Source organism: Triturus cristatus, chromosome 10 (genome assembly GCF_964204655.1).
Source record: "Triturus cristatus chromosome 10, aTriCri1.1, whole genome shotgun sequence".
Classification (NCBI taxonomy): domain Eukaryota; kingdom Metazoa; phylum Chordata; class Amphibia; order Caudata; family Salamandridae; genus Triturus; species Triturus cristatus.
In genome coordinates this window covers 197,008,647-197,028,907 of record NC_140593.1, presented here as the reverse complement: position 1 = coordinate 197,028,907, position 20,261 = coordinate 197,008,647, and the positions used below count along the sequence as shown (strand labels likewise).

Below are 20,261 nucleotides of genomic sequence, written 5' to 3'. Positions count from 1 at the left end.
TTTTAGCCATGGTGCTGTACAACATGGCTAAAAGGCATTGGATAATCAGATAGCTTTCAAACCTGTGAGACCTATTGGCTTTGCCCATGCTTGTTTATTGTGCATTTATCTACCAAGATGTTGAATGTGGCCTATCTGTGCTGCTCCTGTTCTGGAGCAGTGTTTTTCACTGTACGCTCACTGCTTCTCTTCTGCACCGAGTTAAAAATGCTCATGCTATTTATTCAGCAAAACTATTATAGTCTCTCTGGCTGCTCTCTGGTGGCTTAGACAATCTTTTTGTCAGGCGGGTCCAATCACGTCCTATTTATGAAGTAGTGTCATGCATTTGTCTAATCTTCCAAAGCCCTAGCGCTCCATTTGTATGCTTAATAAAATAAAAAGGAAAAAAGATAATTGTCAGTCAGTGTTAACTAACGCACATAGAAGCTTGACATTCGCAGCACTCTTTGTCACTGTAAATACGCGCACAGATGCTTGGCATTCCCAGCACTATTTGTCACTGTAAATACGGATGTCTCTGCTCTGCTCTGCCCTCCAGGTGCGCTGAGGCACTTAACCTCCCTGCAGATTCTGCTGCTGCACAGCAACCACCTGACAAACCTGGAAGCCACCGTAAACGAACTCAAACGGATGACTGCTCTGCACACGCTAAGTAATTCGTTTTATAATAATCGTATTGTATTGTAATTGCATTTATATAGCGCTTACTACCCCTAACGAGGCGTCAAAGCGCTTGTTTGGCGAGTAGCACCCTACTCCAGAACCCATTAAGGATTAGTGGTGAATTAGTATAGTGAAATATGAAAGTAATTTGAGTGGTGGATATGTTAGTAAATTATTTGGATTGAGGATAGTGGAGGGATAGAAGAGGAAAAAAGGTTTGCATTTTTATAGTGCTTGCTACTCCTGATGAGGAGTTGAAGTTCGTTTTCGACGAGTAGCAAGCTACTCCAGAACCCATAAAGTATTAGTGGTGAATTGGTATTGTTAAATATGAAGTTAATTTGAGTGGAGGACATCTTAGTCTGTTATTTGGATAGAAAAGGATAGTGGAGGTATAGAAGAGGGAAGGATTAAGAAATCTTTTTGGGGTTATATTGTGTAGAACTAATAGCAGTTCAGGAGGCTTAGGATGAGTAAAAGGGAGATGGAGAGGGAAGAGTCGGAGGGAAGGGTTTAGAAAGGCTTGTTTCGGGAGATCGGAATAGTAAAAGAGGTAGGAAATGATGCAAGGAGAAGTAGAGTAGGGAAGAGTCTAGAAAGGGTTATTTGGGGGATCTTAGTAGCGGTATGGGGTTTGGGATGAATGAGAGAGTGTAGGTAGAGGATATATTGATACAGATATAGGGTGAGAAATAGGGTAGTGAATTAGGGTGAGAAATAGTGAATAGTGAATTGGATATGCTGAATTAGAAGAAAGGTAATAAGAATATAGACCCATAAGTACATGGAAGCTATATAGATGCATAAGGAAGGTAGTATATGTAGATTAAAGATGCATTTAATAAAATCTGGCTTTCAAGTGTTGTACTTTAATTTCTATTTTTTCTGTAATTCAATAGTAAAGCAATTGTAGATAAATAGTTATGATAAAAGATTTACTTATTTATGCAGTCACCTGTATACATGTTAAAAACATAGAATAATGTAACTATCAGTACAATGTACATTTGTTAAGCAGAACTAATGAACATCTATATTTTTAAAAACATAATTATTCTATACGTTCATACAAAGCAATACACATATATAGGTACATATCGATAGTACAAATACATGCTTATATACAGAGGGATATGATGTATATTTCTGTTTAAATATGGTGCTTATGTGGGGAAGAGTCAATTCTTGAGTCGTTTTCTGAAGATACGGTGGTTATCCGTGGATATTGTGCTGGGGGTAAAGAGTTCCATAGTTTGGCAGCTTGAACAGAGAAGGATGGGCCATCCATGGTCTTTTTTATGGAAAGTTGGGACTTTGAGGCAAGGTGCCACTCTAGAGCGGAGATTCCTTTGTTGAATGTGTTTGGTGATTTTATTCCTGATCCATGTATCTCTTTGTGGGTGATAAAAAAGCAGCTTGAACGTGGATCTTCTGGCAACCGGTAACCAATGCAGGGCTTTCAAGGCAGAGGAGATGTGGTCTTGCAGTTTTATATGTAAGACTAGTCTGGCAGTCGAGTTCTAAATCCATTAAAGCCTTTCATAGTTGTTAAAGGTGATCGTGGTAGAGGCTATTTGTGTAATAGAGTTTGGACAGAACAAGAGAGATGGTAGCCTGGACCGTGTGTAAAAATCCCAAATAGGGTAAGAGTCATCACTGAGTTTTCATAGTAAAAAAGCTTGATCTTGCTAGTTTGTCCAATTGAGCATTCATTGATAGCTTGGAGTCCATAGTCATTCTGATACTTTAAGCAGGATACATTGATACTTTAAGCAGTGTCCCCAGATCATCAGGCCATGCGGCGAGCAGGTCATAATGTTTCCAATCACCACATGTGAGTATTTTCGTTTTGGAAGCATTCAGTTTGACATGGCTCCACGTCATCCATTGATCCACGGCTCTGAGACAACTGAAAATTGGCAAATTTCCAATGTCTTTGGGGCATTCTAGTTGAAGGAGTATTTGCGTGTCATCTGCAGAGTTATAGTATGTGAAATGAAATTTATTGATCAGTGCCAGTAATGACTTCATTTAGATGTTGAAAAGCATGGGCGAGATGATAGAGCCATGAGGGACCAATGCTTTTGTGAAGTTTTTGTGACATTAGTTCTGTGGCGAAGGTAGGATGTGATCCAGTCTAGAGCAGTCCCCTCTATGCCGGCTTCATAGAGTCTTTGTATCAGAGTGCCATGGTCAACCGAGTCAAAGGCAGCTGAGAGGTCTAAGAGAAGTAGCAAAGCAACCCCGTTGTGGTCAACTGTGTTCTTCAGGTCACCCCAGATGGCAAGGATGGCAGATTCTGTGCCCCTTCCTGGACAGAATTCCATTTGGAAGTCTGAAAGTATGGCAATATCTTCATAGCTCAGCACCTCATATAAACATAGCCCGCCCCCCTTTAGTATGTTGGGCTTTCTGTCCGGTTGGAATTGAAAGTGCTTAGAGGTTTCAGTGTGGTTTCACCCACAAGCCCCCGCTCGTAAGTACTCCTAGAAGCTGGAGCATTTTCCACTGCTATCCAACTCTAAACCAAGCTCTTTGATGTGAAGATCTCACTTAATGGAGCCTCGTATTGCCCTGCTAACACTGTCGCTCTAGGTCCTTGATTAGTAAGTAGTGGCGTACTCCTACATTTCCAGGAATAATTCATGGGAAAATGGTTGCGAATGGGACCCTGTCTCTTTAGGGGAGCGTTTGTATGTCTGCAGTTTCTGGTTACTTCACTGGCAGTGTGTTTGTGTGTAACAGCCACATGAATAGCAGCCAGTGTGGTAGCACCCATGATACAATGGTGCATAAATGGCAGTGCAAGGAAGGCATTCCTGACATGAACACGAGCCCCGTGGTAGTACCTGAAAATCAGAAAAACCCTTTCTAAAATCACTTCCACCTCATGGATTGTGTAATGCTGAATATTTTAGATTTTATTTTACACAAGCACCAGCTACATTACACAAGGCCAGATTCAGGGGTTTATACACAGGTACATTAAATGATTTTCTCAAAATCGCCGGATGTTGAGCCGTCCCCAGGACTCGAACCTGGTTCTGCAGTTCCGAAGTCGGCAGATTTTGCTATAGTGTTCCATGTCTTCGACAAATACCCGCGCTGGGATCTGCTGCCCTCTACTGGCGCTACTCTGAACGTGTCCATTGCGAATATTTATGATATCACGGAGCGAAAGGACCCACACAGACGCTACGCTGCATTAGGGGGAAGGCTGCTGCTTAGTCCAGCTTTGGGACTGCGAGGACCACGGTGCCCTGCGCCAAATTGATCCGCCTCACCTGGTTGCTCTTCCCGTTGCCGCCTCCTACCTTCAATCAACTCCTCGCGGCCCCCGCTTCGCGGGAGCCGCTCGCTGGCCCTGTCAGCTTAAAAACTCGGATGGGACTTCATTCTTGCTGTGTATCACGGAGCGAAAAGACCCACACGGACGCTACGCTGCATTAGGGGGAAGGCTGCTGCTTAGTCCAGCTTTGGGACTGCGAGGACCACGGTGCCCTGCGCCAAATTGATCCGCCTCACCTGGTTGCTCTTCCCGTTGCCGCCTCCTACCTTCAATCAACTCCTCGCGGCCCCCGCTTCGCGGGCGCCGCTCGCTGGCCCTGTCAGCTTAAAAACTCGGATGGGACTTCATTCTTGCTGTGTATCACGGAGCGAAAAGACCCTCACGGACGCTACGCTGCATTAGGGGGAAGGCTGCTGCTTAGTCCAGCTTTGGGACTGCGAGGACCACGGTGCCCTGCGCCAAATTGATCCGCCTCACCTGGTTGCTCTTCCCGATCCCGCCCCCTTGTTAACGTTGTCTGTCATTACCAACTCATCCCCGTAACGCGCTAGCGGAACGCGCGCGGGTCGCAGACCGGGGCGAAGACCGGGCAAAGAGCGGGCCGTTTGTGGCCTTTCGTGGACGGTTGAGGACGGGGTGGGCCACCCCCCTGAACTGGGGTCTTTGCTAACGAGCTGTAAATATTAGTGTAATCGTGAGTACTCGTTTTATTGCTGATAGGTGGACTGCCATATTCAGTTGCTGTTGCATATACTTAGCATATTAATATTTTATTGTGATTTAGATATACTCATTTTCCTCAGAGGTCCACTTTTATCCTCTTTGGTTACTCCCCCCATTGCTTGTCTGTTTTTTTCCCTAAGCATGACTTCCTTAAGGTCCGGTAGGAAGGTGGTGCAGGGTAGCATATGGGGCCAAGTAACAGGGACTCTCGACAATTTCATTACAAGAGCTGCTCGCGTTCTTGAACATGAGATTTTATTAACAGAAAAAAGATTGTCCCTCGAAATTTCTGCTAAACAATCATCCCTCGGTAACATTATGACAGCCATTTCTCCCGAAAGTAGTCAGCCCCAAACAATTTCCAACATGCCGTATAACACCATACAAGTGTCGTCGGACACAACAGCTCAGTGTTCGTTGGATGACTTGCACGAGACCATAAACATCTCCGAGCCCAGTGGTGTATCCACTAACATTAGTCCCAACCACCCACAGTCTACATCTGAGCAACCACGTACTGATGCATTGACTCTGGTCCATAAGTCTAGGCTTATTTAGGGTAAAAGAAAACGTATGGGAGCACCCTCCAAGGGCAAACGTGTAAAAACGTCCAAAGTGTCCAAACTGCCTATATCTGCAAATATTTGTGACGCTTCTAATTCCACCATGCCTGGTAGTACCTCCCTGGTTACTGGAAGTCCGAGGTCATTGCACTCTCCTATCCTCCAATCTAATGTTGCATCCATTCCCCCTGGTTTTCTCAAACATGTAGAGAAATTACTTAAATCCCTTCTCCTACCATTATTTGAGAGAGTTAATCGACTCTCCACTTCGCTTGAGAAGATTGAGGGTATGGTGCTCACTAACACGTCTTTGTTGGAGAAGATTCCAGTGTCTCCTATTAGCCCTAAGATTCCATCCACTCTCGATAATGTTGACAAAACCGGGCCTGTTTCTACTGCCAATGTACATATGGCTAGAGCACCTTCCAATATCTTTGTTCGTAATGATCAGGTTGTGGAAGCACCCCGCCCTCTTGTCAGTATTGATGTACCGATAGATTCAGGTTGTACTACTAATACTGTCACTAATAAGAATAATATCCCTATCAGTAAGCCTAGTGTAGAGGGTGTTGATTCCTTTCAAAAACTCCCTTGTATTAACCTTCCACCTGAGTCTCAACCATATACAGTCATAATGGCTGGTGTTCCTCGGCTCCCCCTGGCAAAGCCCGAGTCTCATAGCGAGCTGAAGAATAAAGTTACACATTGGTTAAATGGTAATAGGCCTTTACCTGCTAGATTACGGGCTGAAATCTTGACTGTACGTAGGGTGTGTTGGTTGGGTAATAGAGTCAAACAAGTGGAGGGAGATTGTGTGATCATAAATTTTCGTGACCCAAGGGTGGTGAGCCATATCTGCACGTTTCCCAACATCTTGAGAGCCACAGGAATATCCACTCTGGATTTGTCATATTTTTATCCACACAACTCTCATGCATTACCATGTGACACACCTACTGTTTGGGAAAGGGTTAACAGGAGTTTTCATCGACAGACAGGACCTGATTTTCATCTCCCACTGTCCAATTTTTATGCCCCCTTGAATTCCTTAGAAGGGGTTGACTGACTACCATCAAATAAGAAAAATCTGGGTAGTGTGCGTAAGGCCTGTCCTGGCCCAGATACCTCGGGGTTAGCAGGGAGGGGTGGGTTAAGGGGGGCACACGGGGGATCGGGTACTTTGCTTCCCAGTCCCACACTTGTTTTACCAAATGGTCCATCCCTCACTCACATTGATTCCTGTTCCGCTGAGAGCGAGTGTAAGGGCTCTAACAACATTGCAACCCAACCAGCCATCTTGGGCCCCGCTCCTGCTTCCCCGTGGATTATCCCTACCAGCTCTTTTCCCATAACTCTGGTCTCGTGGAATGTCGCTGGTCTTCGTAGTAAGGTAACCTTGGAAGACTGGTATGTCTGGGTAAACACCCATGATATCCTGGTTTTCCAGGAAACTTGGGCTGTGGATCCCATCTATCTTTCTGGGTATGTAAATTTTTCTAAGGGGGCCTCACGTGGAACAAGGGGCCGTCCTTCTGGCGGCCTTTGTATATGGGTTAAGCAAACTCTTGGGTATTCCCTTAGAGAATTGGTTATTGACAGCCCTGACTTATTGATTATCTCATTGCAACACAATGATGAACCTGAAATCTTGATCATAAATGTCTATAATAAGGGCCTCCCAGGTGGCCGTGGTACAAATACCTTTTCACAACTGGATGGGTTTTTGGACACCGTTAATATATGCACTAATGTCATAATTGTGGGTGACCTAAATTGCTGTTTTGAACCCCTGCTCTTTGCCTCTGATTCACTCACATGGGAGGTGGACGCGATCCTAAACATCCCACCTCTTAGAGGTGGACCGAGTCTGCTACCCAGTGGATGAGCTTATGTATGGAGCGGGGTTTCAGGGCTGCAAACGGACGGACCCCCTCTGATAAAGGTGGTAAGATGACCTTTTCTGATGGTCGACGCTGTAAGAGTAGAATCGACTATGCCCTAATCAAAGTGGAGTTTTGGTCCACATTATGCGACATGGTGGTTCATGACCGCCCCGAGAGTGATCATAACCCATTGGCTCTGAGTTTTTTACTTTGTCCAGCCTATAGAAACAAACCCTCTGAAATAGTGACTGCTGAAGCCCTTTTATTTAATAATCAATGGTGAGTACGCTGGGAAAAGGTTGCTATTGACAGTGCACTACTATCAGAGATTAGTTCCAAGGTTTCCTGTGCTTTGGAGGATTTACAGTCTCTCCAGAGCACAGAGGATGTTGTTGGTGAGGCCACACACGTACACGAACATCTATTTTCTGGCCTTAAATTCCTTTTTTCCAAACCATGCAAGGCTAAGAAATCTCCTATTTTAAAACCAACCTCCTGGTATAACAAAGCATGCCGAGATTCCTATAGCAAATTGAAACTTGCTATCACCATTAAAGATCCGGTTAATATCAGATTGGCCAGAAAAGACTATAATAAGGTCAAAGTCAAGGCCAAACAAGAGTGGGATAACGATCACTGGATTGACCTTCTGGCTGCCAGTAAACATCGGAACTTAACCTTGTTTTGGCATATTGTTAAGTGGGGCAATTCACCGAATACCCAGGTCCCTACCAACCATGTACCTCCGGACGCCTGGGTGATGCACTTTGAATCTCAGTTCTCGGATGCCTATCAGGTCGAGGGGTTTGTCCCCGTAGTAAACAGGGACCTGTCCACCTCCCAGACTTTATTCTTCGACTGTGCTGAGGTTGAAAAGGCTTTGAGTAAGGTTCCGAGTGGCAAGGCACCGGGTATGGACTGTGTTCCCTCGGATCTTTTTAAATCTGACCTCGGGAATTGGGTGCCCTACATTGCTCATATTGCTACTGCCATAGCCAGAGGGGCCGCCATTCCAGAATCTTGGAGGGGCGCTGAGATCCTACCCATCTTTAAGAAAGGAGACCGCTCCTGCCCGGGAATTACCGCCCGATTAGTCTTATTGATTCTGTTCAAAAAATCATTGCAAGAATGATCCTGGCAAGAATCCAGACTTGGATTGAGCAGGAGGATATCATCTCTCCTTTGCAAGCCGGTTTCAGACCGTGCACTAGTACCATCGACCAGGCTTTCAAGTTCCAATTGATTGTCTGGAAAACGGTTTATCTGTGTGGTGGTACTTTATATGCTGCCTTTGTAGATCTTCGGTCAGCATTTGACTTAGTTAATAGGACTAAACTCTGGAGTGTACTGGCGGAGCTAGGGATCCCGGTTGATCTCTTGAACATCATCATTAGGCTCCATGATAATAACTTCGCACAAGTTTGATGGGGGAAACAGGGGCAGGTTACTGATAGATTCAGGGTCAATAGGGGTGTCAGGCAGGGGTGCGTCCTTGCGCCTACTCTATTTTTATTGTTTATTAATAGTGTTGTCCAGTATTTTTCTTCTTCATCGACGGACGCCCCAACGTTGGGTGGTATTAAAATTCCACTCCTCATGTTTGCTGATGACACCCTACTCCTTTCCCAGACTTTGTCTGGGTTACAGGTGGCTTTAAATGTATTTACTAACTTTTGCTCTGATTTTGACCTGTCAGTTAATGTCTCTAAAACCAAATATATGGTCTTTAATAAAGGGAGATGTGTGAAGGGCCATGTTTCCATGAATAACGACCTGCTCGAACGAAATAATGTCATGACCTATCTGGGGGTAGTATTTGAAAACAAGTTGGACTGGAGGCCGCAAATTGATGTTCTTACTCTTAAATTTGCACAGCTTTCTGGTTGCCTAGTTAAAGAACAAAAGCAATCCCAGTCGAAAATGATAGGCCCCCCCCATTAAAATCTTTAATGTAAGGATTAATTCGGCGATCCTTTATGGCGCCGAACTTTGGGGTTTTGCCGACCTTTCTCCCCTGGTTAAGGCACAACATAAATTTTTCAGAATGCTTACGGGCCTTCCTTGTTCTACCCCAGTGAAACCGCTCCTGTTGGATCTTGGCTGTCATTCTTTTGATGACATTGCTAGGTTCAAGCCACTGGCCTTCTGGAGGAGACTATGGACAGTCCCCGAGTTAGGCCCCTATGCTAAGGCATTTCTTGATGTTCGATCCATCTTGGGAGCTGGTAACATTTCTTGGTTCAGGCAGGTTAGACAACTCTTGGATTCTATGGGGTTGGGAATTCTGTGGACCGACCCGGCTAATAACCCTTTCCCCTCCAAAAAAGATTTTAAAGGCCTTTATTGGTCAATGGTGCTGCAAAAACATCTATCTTCAGCTTCTGCTGAGTCCTTGACAGGCAGGTTTCTAGATTTAAAAAAAAAACCTCTTCTTGAAGCCTATTGGGATACTATCACCAGGCCCCGAGACAGGAAACTCTACCACCAATTTAGAGTTGGCACTCTTCTGACTAATATATTTACAAAAAAATGGAAGGGTGTATCTTGTGATTCTTGTAATTGGTGTATTGACTGTGTTGATTCTGTTGGCCACATCTTTTTTGTTTGCCCTGCCTACGTTGCCCCCCGGGCTAAATGGCTCAAACCATTATGTCGCACTTTGGGAACAAGACAAGGGTCAGAAGCACTTAAAATTTTGCGTTTTGTCTCAAGTGAATGTGTCGCAATTGCTGTCGCTAAATTTTTGGCCTGGGTTTGGTATATTAGAAACAAGAGGCATTAGGTTACCGAAATCTGTTTATATGATTATATTTTATTGTGATTACCTGGATTTGTTTTTATTATACATTCTGTTTGAATTTGTCTTTGTATTGTAACTGTCTTTTATGATGAAATTCATCGAGAATAAAGACTAATGAATGGAATGATAGAGAACTTTATTTTCTGTGATGTACTTTAAACGTTTATAAAACTTACATTTTAATGTATTGCGACATATTTTTTTCCAAATAGAATGTGCTAATTTAACTCTGTAAAACGTGCCACCTTGTCCTTATTGTCAATGTGCTCCTTTTCAGACCTGTTTTATAATCCTCTTTCCCAAGACACTGGATACCGTTCTTATGTCATTAACAAGCTGCCGTCAGTGCAGCGTCTGGACCGCCAGAGTAAGTCTAATTAATGTCTTGCTCTATTAGAAGCATCAGAAACCGGAGGTCAACAGTTAGTAACCAGAATTAGCTTAACTCGGTTTTAAGAATTGTTTTGAGTACTTATTGTGTTGTTTCTACCTTTGTGTGAATTATATGTACTGTTTTAAAAAAATAGCTAAATTAAAATAATAGTTAAAAAATGTGCACACGTTTCAATATAATCTTACAGCAAAGCTGAGGGGCTCACATTATGTTTTCTCAACCTGCCACCCTTTTATATAACAGGCACAGATAGCAGAAAACTGAATTTGTCAGCAATCCCTGGGAGTAAAAACATGAAAAAAGAGGCAACAACTTAGTGAAGGGCTACTCTGTGAATCCCCTTGTACTCCAGCAGCTCGTTTATTTGATGCTCAGCCACAATCAAAGTTCTACTTTCTATGCCTCTGCCTTCATATTGTTATAGTTGATTGTCTGCTGTTTAAAATCTAAGTAGCCTTGCAATACACACCAAGAAACGGGTGTGTGTGTGTGTTGTCTCTTTCGATTGCTTCAGGTTTCATTTCATGTTATGTAAACTGTGTTGTTTTCCAATTGAGACCTTTCTTAGTTCATAAGCAACAGCTAGAGGCTTCCATTTTCTTTGGTTTAACACATGGAAGCAAGCACTGGCAAAACCAATAGGGCTGATGTTGGCAGCCATCCTCGTGGCTTCGTCATTGCTTGGTTTTTCTTGCTTTTTAAAAACGTTATATTTGAGGAGCTGCAGGTCCTCAACTAGCTGAGCGCATATTGATATTAATCAAAACGAGTGGCTTATTCTGCTGCCATCATGAGTAAATACTTTATTTCTAGGCAGGAGATATTTCGTCTAAACATTATATAGTACGTTTATAAAATGTAAACATTGCATCCCTTCACTTGCTGTAATACGTTTGCTACTGCTGAAATTCTATGGGCCCTACTGGAGTTTGGCAGACTGTACTCCACCCATCAGGGTGGCTGAGGACATTACATCCTCCACCCTGACGGACTACCTTCTGCCAGGTTTAGAGATCATCCTAGCCCAGAGGTGATCTCTGTATGGTGTCTGGAAGGTATCAAAAGTTTGGTAGACAAACGTCGTCCATATTGATGACTGCCCACCAAACTTCAACAAAGCTTTTGATTTTCAACAAATTCCCAAATACTTTGTTATTGAAATAATGACCGCCCACAGCCAGGGAGTTTTTTCCTTGGTTCGGTGGTCACTATTAGTTTTTTCCTCCTATCACCACCATATTTTATCTAGCAGTGATGATAGAAAAAAGACTTCTCACCATCCAGCGTAATTAGCGTGGTGGTGTAATGCCTTCTTCTGATGGCCCGTACTACAGGCTGTTAGTAGGAGGTTACCTTTCATTCAGCCAATGAGGGAGTCTCCAGCGATAGAAATCTGGCGGTCCTCCTGACCCTACATAGAGTGGGCAGATTATAAATTTCGTGGACAGAGTACTCATAGCTTTTTCAACAGAGTACCCTGTCCACCAAACTATAAAGCACCTCCTTTGTTTGTGCAGTGACCAATCCAGGTGAAATTGGTTTTATGACTAAAACAATTTCTTTAATTTAAACAGCAGTTACACTAAAGGAAAAGAAAGCAGCCTTCATTGCATGCAACCCGAAAGAGGCCAGTGTCCGTCAATCTTTAGCTTTTGGACGGAGATCAGGCACGCCGCTGGTTCCTAAAAGTGCATCATTTTTTAATAGACTGCCGATATATCGATCAAGGACTCAAACAGGTAATGGTGAAAAATGTTGATATATCGTGTTTAAAATTTCTTTAATTGATTGTGTTCAACAGGTTTTAGAAACGAGGAGGAAGATCAGGTTTTCGACTTTAAGGATTGATTGACAAAGCTACTTGCAGTTGTTAGTCTAACTTACCTGTTCAGTTTTGAATTGATCGTCATTATGGTAGTTTACAAAAACATGTTTTGCACTTCTGAATGGATTTTCTCACACAGGGGTTTCCGTGTGAGTAAATATTCCTGTTTAGGTGGGCAGCGGGAATTGCAGGACGGGAACACCCTCGAATTTTGTAAACACATGCATACTCACAATTTGTGGCATTCACAAACACTCTTCTGTCACTTGCACACCCTGCAAATGGCCAAAAATGAATTCTCTCAGGGGCAGGATTAACTTCATTCCTGGATGGGAAAAGAGCACTCTTCAAAATAAGTGGGGGTGTTGTAGAATGGGGTGTGCCAAGGAAAAAAAGTTAGCTGGGAAGTTATCTAGGTTTCTTTTTCTCAGCTGAAAATATACGTGTGTGTATTTTCCTCCCCAAAAATGAATTCACAAAGTGTTTGCTGGATTATGCCAGGAAAGCTGTGGCTGGTCATACTTCCACGTGCTGCCGCTAACTAGACTTTTTTCGAATTCCAAACAGTTGCAATCTGCACCAATACAAGGTAGTATGTCGGGGGTACCGATTAACAACCGTTTTTAAGATGAGGCCAATCGTTGTTGCTTAGTGTTACTCAAACTAATAGTTGACACTTTCAGAAGGAAAGATTGTATTGTATTTGTAGTGAAAAGGAAGTTGTGTTTATAAAAGCACAGGAAGGAGTGTTTCAAATGTGGAAATGTCAAGTGACAAAGAAGGAGAGATTTGCAAAGTTTTGACTAAGCTAAAATGTAATAATTTTATTTTAGCTACATTGATGGAAACAATTTTAAAATAGTTTGTGGTATTGCAACAGACCACAATGAATGTTGCAAATAGTTTGTTTATAAAGTTCATGTGGCAGTGGTGGTGTGTGGGGGGGATGGAGACACTACCCAAGTAATTGGTGCAGAGACCCAAAGTCTTTCTTAGGAGACTGACTTCTGGCACAACCAACTGGTGGGGTTTCGGAGTACCAAAGTACCTTCCTGTTGAATCCACTTGATGCCTCTTTCTTCAACCACCCCATGCTTCTTGCCTCATTATCTCACTACAGTAGGCTTTTGTCATCTGTACTTTGTCCCTTTGACATTGTTTACCCATCCTTCTACCCTTCTTTTCCTCCTTCTTTCTTCCTTTTTGTTGGTCAAAGTCTAATGATAAAAAATAAGTCCTGCTCCCCAAAAATGAGTACCGGTACGGAGTCCATAATCTGGAAACTCCATCTCAAGTTAAGCGGTGGAAGTAGTGAAAAAAAACTTGGACAACAGTTTGGCCAGGTTTATCCTAATGCGGAAAACTGAACTTCTCTTGACAGCCAAGTTCAAGGCTAAATGTGATGGAAGTGCCATGGATTGTAATAATCAACAACTTAAATTACAAAATCTAAAGAAAGATTGTAAAGTCCAAACTAAGTTCTAAAATTGGCAAACCTGTTAAAAAGTAACTCTAACTGTTTTAATGAAAGTGAATGGGAGCAATTCTACGGGTGTCACAAGTCATCTTTTCTAGGGGTCTCTTTAGCAAGAGTTGGGCCAGCAGCAGCCACATGACTGTAAAACTCGAAAGAGCACATGATCAAATACAGTTTGGAGGGAACAAGTTACCTTCGTTTTTTGGAGCACAAATTTTAACAGAGGGGAGAGCCCTGAAGTCTGATCTAAGAAAGGCTTTCCAGCATTGGATGTGTTGGAATGGCCGGGCTGTGAAGAAGATCACAGAAAAACACAAAGCTTCCGGCTGGCTGTCCCTCAGTGGCCCTTGCAGCATGGCATTAGTATTCAATATTAGATACACCAGGCTTCTTTTCATATTAGGTTTCATAGAAATTGCAGAGTTGTTTTTTGTCCCTAGGCAAGAGTAGGAGTTTAGTCCAAACATGTTTAGGACACACTTGAGGGAGTTTACATTGAGGTGCTCTGATGAAAAGTATGCTCCATCCGATCTTTCGCTGGATCTCAGAAACATTGTTCCATTAGAAGCAGCAATGCTTTACAGATGGGTGATGCTTATCACTGCTCACTGGATACCCATAGTTGAGGATCTGTACACTTTGATTCCTGCAGATCAGGATCTTACCGTTGCTCAAGATGGCCCCTTTTCCAGCTCTGCAAGTCTGTCTAAAATTAGAATAAAGATGATCAAAGTGGCTTGTTGGGGGGAAAGGGTTTATGGAAAAGAAACAGTGGGGAAATGAGACCTGCAAAAGCAAGGTTAGAGATTAGTTTATGTTTTCCTTCTTATCCTCCACACCTCCCAGTTCTAAGATTTTCCTCACCAATGAATGAGTGACTTCTTGCATTCTTTGGATATGAAAGAGCCTTCTACTGAGCAAGGCATAAACAACAACAGTTTTTACATATTGTACATCCGTTTTACAATGTGATCCTTGAATTACCTATACTGCATTTCCTTTTGAAATTGCTCCAGATGTTGAGTTCATGCACTCTTCAACAATAGTCATGTTAAATAAACCAGCAGTTTCTGATCTCCTCTTGGAAGCCTTAATTAGACACAAGTCTCCAAAATGAAGTGGAGTTCATGTTTGAGGGCTGTGCACAATATTGTTGTTGTTATATCTATAGCCCACAATTTACTCTGCAATTTCAAACACACAAACTAACCAATATATCCAATATGGTTAAACAAAGATTTCTGTCTGCAATGTTGAAGGGCAGAAAACCTCCAAACACTGTTTAGAGTAACAATAACTGGCATTCAGAGACACTCCTATCAGCACTCAAAAGCATTGTAGTCTTATAGAATGAAGTTCTTCAGATTTCCAGTTCAGTGCTGCTGCCACAAAGCTTTCCTACAGGAAGGCTAAAGAATACTGAGCAGCACAATTGTGAGTGTGGCTGTATTTATAGGGAAACCACACTCAAGATGGCTACTGTAAGACTTCTGAGACATGTAGTCCCCAATCCATTCACAGTATCACCACTGACGCCTCCACTAGGTCCAAAATGGGACTTAGCATATTTCCTTTTGTGATTACGCATAGTTTGGCAATTGCTCGTAGTTTCTGCCACATGACCCATTAAGGAAATGGAATACATTTTAGATGCAACTGGGGAACGGTGTGTCCTGGCATCAGGCTAGAACCTTCAGCCCAATCACTTTAGATCCAATATCTTTAGAATGCCACTCTTCCTTTCCACAGCAAGGCACTAGGCACAAAGCAGACTGCTCTAAAAGAAGTATTCACTACAGAGAACTCTGTATCGACTTTTCTTTCAGCTAAGTTATCATTCATGTTTCATGGCAAATATAAGGCATGTCTTGCAAGCATACATCTGGACTGTGCTGTCCCTGGAAGGAGGTGAGTAACTGACTTTGCAAGCTCTGGTTTGTAAGTTCAGCCTACCAGTGACTCTAGGGCACGGCAACCAATATTTCTTGGTTCAGGATTTCTCTTCTTGAATTCACTGCTATCAAATGTAATGTCGTTCAAACTTACATTTCGATACAGTTTATCCCTAACATTATTGTTGCACATTATAAGCCACCAAGGAACACATCCCTGCCTTTCACTGAGTTTTCCCAGACCACTACAGTATCATATCTGCAAATCCTGTAGTTTGATTTGGGGCAGCCTAAGTTGCTCATCCCACTCTCTCTAAACTCCAAACTGGCAGAGTTCACAACCTCTTGCCTCTCTTTTGTCTTTACCCCTTGAACATCAAAGAAGAGGTCATTTCTCAGCTAGAGGAGTTCTCCCTATTGGAACTGGGACTAGCAGACTGAACTTCTCATTGTAAGAATAACAACAGTACTACTTGAGCTAACATTTACTCTGATGGCTCTTCCTGGGCTGGCCCTGACATGACATTCAAAGCAGGCCTTCACAAGCAGACATGTGTACATTTGGATAGGGTTACTCAAGCCAGAACCAAACAAGGCTGTATGTATTGATGTGACTGAATTAAAGCACTATGCTTCTGGACAGATAAAATATTATTTATACGCATGATTTTACCAAACTAATTTCAGATGAGTAGGTTGAAAAAAGACTAGACTTACAGTTTTTGTGTATGTGGGTGCATCACTGGGAAGTCTTGAAAATATGTTCATTGTTTAATCCAGAGGTTATTGATTACACATCGAGTTGGCAACTCTGTGTCATGTCATATGTTCTGGCAGGGCCCAGAACAAGTGCATAACAAGGCAACTGGTTAAAAATTAGCATTTTACTCCTTGTCTAGTTTAATTGTAACATAGTGTTTTGTATAGGCTTTTTGCCCTTCTGCAGAGAAACGCTTTAAAAAACACAGTGTCTCATTAATTTTAATTGTAAGATAAAAATGGAGTCTTTTTGTACTGACCAAAAAGCCTTGGTGATGCCAGTACAAACTTACAATGCCAGGGACAAGGGACTTCCTTGTCCAAGTAAAATGCATTAAATATTCTGAGGGACAAATAGCCTTCAGCTGAATAGTAGGCTTGGTCAGTGTTACAGACAGCAAAAAAAAAGCCTTGCATGAGATAAGTTTCAGGTCACGCAATACTACCAGTTCAAAGGATTTGTCTATTAATGTGGCAAGGATGCGGTTGAGGTGTCAAGAGACGGTCAGTCACCTGATTAAATGGGAACACATGCTCAAGGCAAGCTAAATGTCTTTTGATGTCTCCAATGACTGTAGTGAACGATCCTCCAGACCTCTTCCAGAAGACCCTCATGGGCTCAAATTAAGTCTTGCAGTGATTCATCTGTATCTGTTTCTTTTCCGAATTGTGTGGTAGTTGTTCTCAAGGAAATAGTGATGAGGAAGGCAATGCAGTGATGGTCAGACCAATCACAGGGAATGATAGATTCCAATTGGGTAGAGTTATCTTTTGCGATGATAAGATCTAGAATCTCCCTCTTGTTGTATGTGGGGCTATCACAAATTTGTATCAAGTTAAGATCCATAAGAACGATTTAATGCTGTCAACTATAGGGTCATTTAGATCCCTCCAGTCCCCTATGAAGATTTAAGTGCCATGTTGACCAGTGTGTGTTTTGATGATATACATGATTTGTTCTACGAAGGAGAGATTATCACCGGGTGGATGACAGAATGTGTGCAGTTTGCAGAGGGGATCATTGTTGCCGGCAATTTCAATACATAGATATTCACATGATGAAAGAGCAGAGGACTGTAACAATTTAACTGAATGACCGTTACGGTGAAGAAAAGTGATGCCACCGCCTAGCCTGATAGGTCTATCGATTCTGGTGATATCGTAACTAGGAGGAACTAGAACGTCGAGGATAGGTGCAGAGGACTCATTCTGCCAAATTTCTGTCAGGATCAAGAGGCCTAGATCATGTGCTAAGATGAGATCAAGAGGTCCGCTGCATGTCTAACAGCCAATCTACAATTGAGAAGAATGCATTTAAGAAAGGATTTGGGGATGTCTTTAGGAGTCTGGGTAAGTGTAACTCTCTTGAGGTTATGTTTATTTATCATTCTGTGGTGGGGTTTAATGTTTCTGTGAGGGTATGTTGAGATAGAATGGATTTGACTCTGATGATCAATGTTCTCATGGTGAAGAGAGTTGTATGATAGTAGGAGTGATTGAATATCTTCCTCTGATAATGAGTTTGGATCAGAGGATCCCAAGGGTCTAGAGGGTGAGTTGGGGCAGGGAAGTGTTCTCCAACTCAGAAATGGGTGCTTCGGACAGATGAGGACAGAGTGGGTGTGGGAAGATTTGGAAGCATAGAATGGAAAGAGTTAAATTGTTCGCAGCCAGGCGAGGTCGAACTGAGCTGCTTACTTATCCCATAATTAATAGTCAACATAATGGTAAGATGTATAAGAGTATGTAAGTCTTCCTTCATTTGATGTAATGTTTGTGCGATCTCATCCATCCAGGACGCTAGTAGGATATGCGAGGATAAAGAGGGGGCTTGGTGTTTGGGGAGAGGGGGAGATGGAGTGTTGGAATCTATGCTCGTCAGGTATGTTTGACTACAAGTAGCGATGTGGGGGGAGTGGCATCAGCGTTGCCATCTTGGAGTGTTGGGAGTGTAGCAGGTGCGGTGTTGAATCCTGGTTAGGCATTGTGCTGTTGGCCAGGGTATGTGCGAGTAGTGATAAAGGATCTGAGGAGTCTGAGGGCTTCTGGTTAGTTTGTAGGGGGTTAGGGTAAGGTGAGGGAGGCGGGGTCAGTGACTGGTTGAGGTCTGTGATATTGGGTTTAGTCCTTGGGACTTCTATGGATTGTAGAGTCAGGGGGGGTGGACAGGCAGGTCGGAGGGAGTGAATGGTTACCATGGCTATATGGTTTAGTAGCGTTTGCACTTGGTGTGCAGTTAGAATGTGGTGCGGTATAACAAGCAATAGGGGTTGGTTTAGATCCCTTTGAAGGCAAGTGCTTGTTGCTCACCTGTTTATAGAGGCCTTGGGAGGGGTAGGGCATATTCATGAATGCAGCTTTATCGATAAAGGGGAACATTTTTCTCAAATAGCTCTGGGTTGTGATCTGATGCTTCGATGAGGATTGTCCCACAATTATAGATGGAAATGGAGGGGTTTACAGAGAGTCTTGAGCCATGGGGAGCTTTTTGGATGTGGAGATCTGGAGCAGAGAGAGAGAGAAAGGTTTTCCTCCAATGTGACCTTCTTCTCGTATAGAGGATGAAGTCACAAGTGATAACACATTTTTTTATGCAGAAGTATGGATCAGAGATCAGTGTTTCAGGATGGGCTTTTAGAAGTCTGTGTTTAAACATCTCATCTGCTTTTTTTGTAAGGTTTGTGGGATAATTTATTTTATAAACACGATTTTACTAGGCTAGTGTCCATTGCTGTCAATGGATCCATAGCTGAATATAATGGTTCGAGCAGGTGTACAAATTGCACAAGATCGACCTTAGGAATGATGTGAGGGGAAGCTTTGAGTCAGGTATTTGTCTTTCTCATGTTGTGAGGCGAGGATGCGAGTCAATTATACAGCATTACCTTCTCGTCAGCCTTCCCCGTCCCAGTCCTAACTACATGAGCATAGCTCCTCCCACCAGAAACTCCCAAGCCACTCAAACCCCATCCATTCCCTCCAGGCCACACCCATACCCTGAGGCATATAGCCATGTGACCCGCCTGCCCACATCCTGTTTGTTTTTTCTGCTGGAGCTGTTTCCGAGCTTGTCTCCTCATGGGGGGGCCTACCGCCTCCTGTAGGTAAGTGTGTGGCCGTCTGCTTGAGCGGCCGTCTTACGCCCTGTGTGCCTGCCTGGGTGCGTGTCTAAGTCCCTGCTATAGCAGGACTCGGGTGTTGGGGGCCGGGCTGCCTATGTCGTGGTTTTGGTCCTGCTGCGGCTTCCCCTCTTCTGGATTGTTCCCTGCTCTAGCGGGAACTACCGGAGAGGGAGGGGAAGTGTGTGGGCGCGGCTGTGGCTTTATCTGCACGCGTGGCGATTGGGCTCCTCCTCGGAGGCCTTCAGCGGGGGGCTCGGTTCTCGTTTGTGAGGCCAAGTTGCCCCGCTGTTTGGAGTGCCTTACTGTTCTAACGGAGGTCCTGCAGGGTCCTGTGTGGATCTGGCCTCGGTTTTAGTATCAGTAGGGGCTCGGGGACTGGGTGGGGCATTTTCATTGGGCCCGGTTCCCCTTATTAATGTGCACTAGAGTTCTCCTCATGAAAGTCCAGGGAGCTGCTGGTACTATGCGTTGTGGCCTGTTTAAAGGCTGCAAGGGATTTCCCGTTTGTTCCCGGCAGTCTCTGCCTCGTGGCCTGTGGTGCGCTAGGTTCAGCCCCTGGTGATTTCGTTCTATCCTAGGTGTGCTGGGGTTGAGGACGTCACTGGGGGGCCTTACCTGCAGTGTTCTCTCTCACGGCTTCTGAGGGCAATGTCAGCTTGTTTTCTTTACGGCAGGGGCCTGCGTGGTTCAGTTGTTTTATACTTTTCTACTTAGTCTCTGATTGGCCATTTTGGCACCAGCCTCCGGTCTGGTTGGGGATTGGCTATAGGTGGTGGCGTTTCACTGATTGGCCCTTCCGGCCTTGGTTGATTGGTCTGAGTATTTATGGTAGGTTGGTTTCTCTGATTTACTGTGTCCATCATGGAAG

The 20,261-nt window shown here is 43.6% G+C and overlaps 1 protein-coding gene across 3 annotated transcripts in view; it reads left to right on the top strand.

Annotated features, from left to right (window-relative positions):
- LRRC72 (leucine rich repeat containing 72) overlaps positions 1–20,261 on the top strand; it is a 201,635-nt gene that overhangs the window by 164,351 nt on the left and 17,023 nt on the right. For all 3 annotated transcript variants that reach the window (XM_085630800.1, XM_085630802.1, XM_085630801.1), the window contains exons 6-8: positions 542–655; positions 10,202–10,291; positions 11,893–12,057. In XM_085630800.1, the coding sequence (XP_085486926.1) occupies positions 542–655; positions 10,202–10,291; positions 11,893–12,057 (369 nt within the window). The remainder of the gene's footprint in view (positions 1–541; positions 656–10,201; positions 10,292–11,892; positions 12,058–20,261) is intronic.